The sequence below is a fragment of the Pteropus alecto genome, unplaced genomic scaffold (assembly GCF_000325575.1).
Source record: "Pteropus alecto unplaced genomic scaffold, ASM32557v1 scaffold87, whole genome shotgun sequence".
Lineage (NCBI taxonomy): Eukaryota > Metazoa > Chordata > Mammalia > Chiroptera > Pteropodidae > Pteropus > Pteropus alecto.
The window spans coordinates 10,716,400-10,725,330 of NW_006443225.1; the positions used below are offsets into that span (position 1 = coordinate 10,716,400).

Below are 8,931 nucleotides of genomic sequence, written 5' to 3' on the forward strand. Positions count from 1 at the left end.
GGGACTGAAAGTTTTAACTCTAATCACAAGATTGTTTCTCCTGGCAACCAGCCCCCATCCTTGGCTGGGGTCCAAAAGTTACCTCATTAACATAAAAAGAGACACCAGAGTTGCTGTCATCACTTAGGAAATTCCGAGGGGTTTGGGAACTCTGCCAGAAAGTGACGAAGTACGTATTTCATATTATAAATCACAGTGTCACGTGGGCATATTGGAAGCACCGCGAAGTCATAGCCATTAAGGTCTTTGTGCGTCACCACTGCCTGGTGGTGCCCCAGGTTTCTCCAGCTTTCTCTCTTCTTCTCTATGTTAACTATTTCAGACCTTCTCGCCAGGTTTCCAGATGCCTTTTCTTCTTCACTTTTAGCAGATGATCTTGCCTTCTATTATAGAGTTTCGGAAAATAGAGTCAGCAGAGCAGAACTAACTGAGCTTCTTGCTGTCAAGTTTGCAGACCTACATGCATCTGCTCCTGTCGTTACCTTCTTCCTGTTATAGTGGAAAAGGTCAGTTTCTACCTGTGCTGGATCCCAGCCCCTCACAGGGCATCCTTTGCAAGCTTTTTCGTGCACAGATAACTGCTCACTTTTGTTCTAGTTTCTTCCACTTAGTTAATTAAACATTGTCACGTCTCTTACTTCTTAAGACAAACCAAAAAACCTTCAATCCTGCCATCCTGCAGGGTAATACTCTCTTGAAATTTCCCTTCATAGCCAAACTTGTTGAAAGTTTCTATATGCATTCTCTTTTTCCCAATCCTTTCTCATTTCTCAGTTTACCACAAAATAGCTACTAGAATTGCTGAATACTTCTATTCCTCAGCTTGCGCTGTCGGCAGCATTTAAATTTCCAACGCTCTTTTGTTCCCTAGGCTGCAAGAGCACACACTCATCTTGTGCTTTTCTCTCTCTATTTCTAGGCCCTCCTCCGTAATCTCTGTGAGCTCCCCACTTTAGCCTGACTGTTAAGTATTGCAGTTCCTCGTGGTTGTCCTAAAACAATCTTTCCTTCTGTTTGCTCTCATTTGAACAATGTCACTTGGCCCTGTGGCTTTGGTTACCAATGTGTCTTTGTCTCACACGTTTTTATCTTCAGTCCACACCTGTTTTCTGAACTCTGGGTTCATGTAACACCTGCCTGTTCAGCACCACCCCTTGGATTTCCTGAGGGTACCGCAAACACAGCATCTTCTAAATCGAACTCCTGCTATCTTCCTTCTGTGATTCTTAGGTCAGAAATCTGAGAGTTATTTTTTAAAAACATGCATGTATTTATTTATTGGCATTTTTGTTAAGAAGATACATGTAAAAAAATTTAAAGAATTTTTCAGAGTGCAAAGTGAAAAATATAGCCTCCCACCCTAGATCCCTATCTCATTCTCCAGAAGTCATCACTATCAATATTTTTTTCTATTTTTTATCCTTTCTGCAAATACCCATAATACTCATCTCCTCCCCACCAACTTTTTTTACTCAAATGGGAACACCATATACTCTTTTCTGTACTTGTTTTTAACTGTCTATATCAGTATTCTCTATAAATATAAATTTAATATAGCAAATAATTAAATCAAATTTTTTCCTAATACTACTTTCAAACATTTTTTATTAAACTTATTGGAGTGACATTGGTTAATAAGATTATAGAAGTTTCAAGTGTATAGTTCTATAATACATCATCTGTATATTGCATTGTGTGCTCACCACCCAAAGTTCTGTCACCATATACTTGATCCCCTTTAACCTCCTCTTCCTCCCCCATCCCCTTTCCCTCTGGTACCCACCGTACTGTTGTCTGTGGCTATGAGATTTTGTTTGTTCATTTGTTGCTTTCTGTTTTATATCCCACATGTTAGTGAAATCATATGGTTCCTGTCCTTTTTCATCTGACTTATTTCACCGAGCGTGATCATGAGAGTCATTGTTGACTCTTCTTCCTTCCTTACTTCCATATTCAGCAGACACCCACGTCCTGGTGTGTCTGCCTCCCTAAGTCTTTCCTGTATCCAGACACTTCTCTCTGTGCCCACTGTTACTACTCTTCTCCTAACACTCTCATTTTGTTTCGCCATAACAGTAGCTGTTTTTCCTTTATCTGGTTACGACTCTCCAGTCTATTCTCCCTTTGCAGTTTGAGTGGTCTTAAGAAAAAACCCAAAACACCACACATCTGTGACATTCTTCAACCTAAAACTCCTTGATGGCTGCCTATAACCCTAGAATAAAATCTAAAATTCTAATACAGGCCCATATGACATGGCCCTTTTACCTCTTGAGCCTCATCTTGTGTGACAGTCCCCATCCTTCCCTGTACTACAACCATACTGGACTCATTTTCTTGACCAAACTAACCTTTTTGCCACCTTGGGGCCTTCATATTCTACCTGGAATATTCTTCCCTCATTTTTTAAAAAAAAATTTGGGGGGTAAAATTGATTAATAACATTATATACATTTCAAGTATGCAGTTCTACATTATCTGTATATGGTATTGTGTGCTCACCACCCGAAGTCTGGGCTCCCTCTGTCATCATATATTTGGCCCCCTTTACCCTCTTCACCCTCCCTCTTACCCCACTGGAAACTACCCTTCTGTCGTCTGTGTCTATGAGTTTGTTTGTTTTGTTTATTCATTTGTCATTTTCTGTTTTGTATCTCACATAACTCATTCTTTTGTCTGGCTAATTCTTACTCATATTTCAGAACTCTGATCAGACATCACTTTCTCTAAGAAGTCTTTTTTAAACCCACCAAACCATAAAGTAAGGTTAGATCTTACTTTATACACTTTCATTGCACCTTGCAGGAAGACAAAAAAAAAAAAATAAAAGCTGGAATAAATACTGTGCCAACTTTTAATAGTGACCCAGAGTGGAATACATTTTGGTAGTGAACATATCACCTTGATTTTACCTCTGGCCCAGTGTGTAAAACTTCCTTTCCTAACTTTTTCTTTACCTCCCCCACTCAAAAAATAATAATGATAATAATAATAATAATAATAACAAATAATAATAATAATTATTTGTGCCCATGTAGTCCTTTTTTTCTTTTCATACCACTTTTATTTCTATATTTTCCACTGATCCTTAAAACAACCTGTGAAGTATCTAGGGCAGAAATGTTAACCCCATTTTACTTATGAAGAAACTGTGACTTTGAAAAGGATATAATCGTCATGTCTGCTCAGGTAGTCTTTCTGCTGCACCATCTTGCCACATGAATAATGTAAACATGTATCTAAGAAGATTTTTGAGAGACAAAGTGGTAATGGTTTGACTTCATAAAATTCTTCAGTGAGTACTTAACATATTCTTCAACATTAGTAAAAATATATATATATTTCTTTAATATTCTAGCTTGAAATTCAGAATCATCCCTTTTTTGAATCACTCAGCTGGACTGACCTTGTACAAAAGAAGATTCCACCACCTTTTAATCCTAATGTGGTAAGTATATCCAAGTCCTTTATAAAATAGTGAAATGTAAAACTGTAGCTTATCATAATTTTGGCAGTCTGGATGAAATTGAATCAGTACCTAAATATCTGTGAAATATGCTTTACTCAGGATTATCTGGTACAATTGAGAACTTCAAGATGACCAGTAAGATTATAGTTACATTAGATTGGTAAAAATATCTTTCAGCACAGTAATTGTGAAGTGTTTCTTTAGAGCATGAACAAGAAAGAGATGAGCTCAATGGGTAAGAAAAATAAATGCAAATTAAAGTAACTATGAGGTATCATTTTCATACCTATAAATCAACAAATATTTTAAGTAACACTAATGCACAGTTTTTTCTAGATTCATATAAAACCAGGTACAGGCAAACATTAATGGTGATATAAATTGTAAACCTCTTTTCTGGAAAACAGTAAGACAGTATTATAAAAATGTTCGTGTTAGTTTCATATGTTAAATCTACTGATGGAAAGAAACATTTTACCTAAAAATAATTTTTATTTTAAAGCAGAAAAGCTGCATCGAAGACCTGTTTACAATATTAACAATGACGAAAATGTTTGGAAATAAGTGTATAACAATAGGGAAAATGTAAATAATCATCCCTAGGTCAATGATGATGTTACTATTGGTAGCTTCATCTATGTAAGCATATGTACTTATTATGCATTGCAGTATGTAATTTATTCCTCAAATAAGCTACCAAATTACTGCTATTACTATTCTTATTATACTTGTTTTATGAAGGGAAACTCAGAGCTGTCACATAGCAGAGCAAGGATTCAAATCTGTGCCTGATTCCAAAGTCATTATTCTTTCTGTGCTCTCTTATGGTCTGTTACCTATTCATGTTAAATAAATGATACTAATAACATAAAAATGAGCAGATACTTGAAAAATCCTTGTAATATTAAATGTTATTATGGTAATTACAATTTTGTGACTTATAATTACAGCAGTGAAAATAATGGGTAATGACAGGAAGAGAAAATAAACTAAGATTGATTTGGGGTTGCAAGATCATAGGTGAATTCATTTTTCTTTTATTTAAATTTTGTGGAATTACTGTGAAACTCATGAAATAACTTTTTTAATAAGTCAGATTAGGATAAGAAAATCACTTCAGGACAGTGAGTATTATTTAACCTACTTAGATTTTATTAAAGGTTCACCTCAATCCATATCCCATAGCTGGTATTAATAGGTGTGATATCATACACCTATAAACATAATAATTTTTCTAGATTGACTTATTTCATGTAGTTCATCCAGAAATGACTGTTTTACAAGTGACTCCATTAGGGACAGTCTGTCCCTAATTTCTAGAGTCTTCAATAAGAACTTAGGATCTTTAAGAATAATTTTATTTTCTTTGAGAGCTTACTGAGATTAGTTATCCTCAAATCAGTGTGTCATTGAGTACATTAAAGACTTAGGAGTCCCTAAGTTTAGAAATGTCTGCATGAAAAAAATACTGAAAATAACAAATTGGGGAAGATCTCCTTAGCACATAAAGCATTCTTATAAATCAGTGAGAAAAAAGACCAATGACTAGTAGAAACATGGACAAAAGACACAAAATAATTGCAATTACAGGAAAATACAGATGGCTTTTAAATATATGAAAAGATGTTCAAACTTACTGACAGTTGAAGAAATGCAAAACAAAACCCTAACAGTCACCATTTTTCACCTAACAGATTAACAAAGATCAAAAGTTAGCTAGAGCAGGATAAAGTATATATTTTCTTCTCAATACTTACATCCTGTTACTTAACTCTGACAACAGTCTTATGAAATAGTACCGTTGTTTTCCACATAATACAGATGAGTTCACTTAAGCACAGAGAAGCTAAATAACTTGCCCAGAATTTAGTCGAAGTTGCAGGACTAGAATTTGAGCCGGGGTGCCTTGAAGACAGAGCTCTCACTCTCCACATGAGCCATCCAGTGTTGTCCCTGTCAGTGCTAGCCATGAGCCGTAAGGGCTTTCTCAAAATATTTACAAAGTCAAGTAAAAGAGCATTTGCCACCATTTATCGAGCACTTGCTACATGTCAGATTCTAGGAATTTTATGTATTAACACATCAAATCCTAACAAACAACCTAAACAGGAAGGTGGTAATATTCCTATTTTATAGGAGAGGAAACAAACTCACAGAGTTAGAGCAGTTTATATAAAGAATTATAGCTAGCAGATTTCACAGCCAGAATTCAAACCTTTGTTATTCCAGAAGCCATGCTTTCTGGGGTTATATGAAAGAACTTGATGACATTTTTAATATACATAAATATAATTTCTAGCATTCTTTTTCCTCCGTGGTGAGGGAATTTCTCACATGGAAGGACTAGCATCCTGGGTTTCCTTGGGCTCTGCTCTGCTGTTTGTAGACCTAGCAGGCTAACTGTATCCTTGGATTATAACATCTGCTCTGAGTTCCTATTTGTTCGCCTTAGTTAGACATTGTGGCTTGAACGTTTTAAGTATTCTCATCGTTTAGAGCAGAGCTGGCTAGGGCTTCAGGGTTGGGCTTCAACAGTGACTCACCTGAATTTGTAACCCAGTTTTTATCTTTAAATGCATTGGAGGGGATAGTTCATTAGCTTGTATCAGATCTGTAAAGGAAGATGAAGAACCACTGCGTTCAAGCCTTAGCAGACCCCATGCTTCGTTTCCCACATTCCTGGTCTCCTTAGGCCTCTAGACCTAAGGTGTCATAGCTGAATGCCTAGTGACCTTTGTAGCACAAAAAGAATCACCTTTCACAATTTTACTTCGAAGACCCCTTCATTTCTTCGTCAAAAAGCTTCACCTATCTAGAATTGAGAAACTGGATGGCAGGCTTTTTATGAAACCTCAAATATGAAAGGCAATCCTGAAAGCCCACCTGAACCCCTTTTCTAAACTTAGATGTGATGGATAGAGAGAGAAAAGGGAGGTCAGTTGCAGGTCCCACGATTCAAATGAACATAGGTAAGGACTCTGGTTATGCCAGCCTTCCTTACCCTTAGCTCCCCTCCCCTCAACCCAACAATAAGAACCTTACCTGTTAGAAGGACCTCACCTGAATAATAAAAATCAGGGAAGGAAAAGCAGAAAATATTTCAAAGCAATGATGAAGCTAAGAAGACATCTGAACTTGTCAGGAATAAATATACAAATTCATAAAGGGATTTTAATGAAAGATTAAATTAATGAAAAAAGCTAAGTTGAATAATAATGTGCTCTTGATATTTTAGGCAGGACCAGATGATATCAGGAACTTTGATGCAGTATTTACGGAAGAAACAGTTCCATATTCTGTGTGTGTGTCTTCTGACTATTCTATAGTGAACGCCAGCGTACTGGAGGCCGATGATGCATTCGTTGGTTTTTCTTACGCACCTCCTTCAGAAGACTTATTTTTGTGAACAGTTTGCCATCCGGAAACCATTAAGCAAATATAAGCCTACGATTGAGACTGGAACTCCTGTTTGTGTGAACATATTCGAATATGTTTAAACTAGTGCCTCATTTTTACATGTAATGTTTACTCTGAAAAATGTATTTTCTGCTGTATGCAAGAAAATAGGGCATTTCAAAGAGCTAAGTTTTGAATGAAAATTTGTATTCTTGTTTATTAAGCTTATTTTTAAACAGAAATTTTAAAAGCTGTTGTTCTTAGCATTAACCTATTTTTAAAGAAAAGTTTTTTGCTAATGACTGTTTTTTTCCCTCTAAGTTTACACTAACATCTACCCAAGATAGACTGTTTTTCAACAGTTTATTTCAGTTCAGTTAACATATATTAATGCCTTTGTAACTCTCTACTTTGACCTTTGTTCTCAGATCAGAGCTATGCAATTGGTACATGGTTGTCTAAGAAGAAACCATATATGTCCATAATAAATCACTGTTTGACATAATCAGTTCTTGGTAGGATTAAAATGTAAAAGCATAGTTAATACATTGGCTGTTCATTAAATAATGGGTCTTTCTGCAGATCAAATTAAGAAATAACAAAAGAAAATCTTTTGCTTTGGAAATACCAGTTGAAATTTGTGAATTATTTTTTCTCCAGAGTAAAAGTAAAAGTTTAATAGTTAGACATTTTAAGTGTTTCCAAAGATCTGAAGGGTAATAAAGTACTGCTGGATTTTTTTTAGGTGGTGCCAAAAATGAATGTCTTTGTTTCGTGTATTTATATTATAAATACATTCTATTTATGTTCTTTTTGGTCTTTTGAATGTTCAATATACTGTTATAAGTAGGCCTAAATCTGGGTATTTAGTTTTGAAAATAGCTATTCAAAACTGCCTCCCTAATTGGTTGATAAGTGAAAAATATTGAGCTTTCTATTGTATTTACCTAATTGGGAAGTAAAAAGTAGAATAGCAAATACGGGGTCAATATAAATGTATACAGTTTCACTACAGTGTAACAAAAGTTAAAAATAATTCAGGCAGATACCTAGCCAGTATCTTATGTATTTCAGAAAATATATAAGAAAATGACATAAAGTCATACTAAAAGCCAACTAACTTGTGTACTTGTCATTGTAAAAGAGAATAACTTCAGAAAAACTAAAAAAAAAAAAAATGCTTATCTTGGAATTCTCATTTTTAGTTTAGAGATTTTTCAAATCTTGTAGGAAACATTATGAAAGAGTTTAGTGACCCAGTTTAGATGCTTCAAGAACAAGCATTCTTTCTATGTACTTTCTCTTGAGAAAGAAATCACAGAAGCATTTCACACCAGTACCCTTTGGCTTAAAAATGTTCAGCAGAATGGAGGGAGGGTAATGTGCTTTTGTTAGATTAATATTTGCATTCAATACACTGAATCTTCCTTCAGAGGTAAGACTAATAGCGACACTGTAAATATTTGGTTTTTTTTTTGGCACTACTGTAAGTTCTGCTTTACATAAAGCTTCTTGCTTATTATAAAGCAAAATAAAGACTACAGTTTCTTGTATGATTTTTTTTAATTCAGCCGCTCCTTAAACTGCCAAAAATTAAAGTGCAATATTGTATATATTTAAGGACAAATTTAAAATAGAATGCTGATGATTCTTGATTGCAAGAAAAATCTCATATAGTATAATAAAACTAGCAAAAAGATTAGTGATCATCTAATGCCTGTCATTATTTTAAATTAAAATTGGTGATGGTTAGAGTAGTCATTACAAAATGAATTATTTATATACGTGAGACAGAAAAGTAAAATTTTAATTAAATATTTGAACAAACATAAAATTACTAGATTCTTCCATATCCTAATGTGATTGTTCATAGGAAACCCTTAACTGTACAGAGATGAGTTTTGCATGGCTTGAGTACCTTGAAATAATATGCCAAGTTTTGTGTGTAAATCGAATGGACTTGGGGCAGGGAGTGCTACATAGCTTTGTTCAGATGTTCAAAAGGATTCATTGCTATAAAAAAAAAAAATTGGCTTTCTATGCCACTTTTGCTCTCCTTAACTCAC

The 8,931-nt window shown here is 34.9% G+C and overlaps 1 protein-coding gene across 3 annotated transcripts in view; it reads left to right on the plus strand.

The window, feature by feature from the left end:
• The window catches only part of SGK3 (serum/glucocorticoid regulated kinase family member 3), a 58,326-nt gene extending 49,908 nt beyond the window's left edge, over nt 1-8,418 (plus strand). For all 3 annotated transcript variants that reach the window (XM_015598673.2, XM_006924011.3, XM_015598677.2), the window contains 2 exons: nt 3,359-3,448; nt 6,705-8,418. In XM_015598673.2, coding sequence (XP_015454159.1) covers nt 3,359-3,448; nt 6,705-6,875 — 261 coding nt within the window. In that variant the 3' untranslated portion in view covers nt 6,876-8,418. The remainder of the gene's footprint in view (nt 1-3,358; nt 3,449-6,704) is intronic.
• Nucleotides 8,419-8,931: the final 513 nt, after the last annotated feature.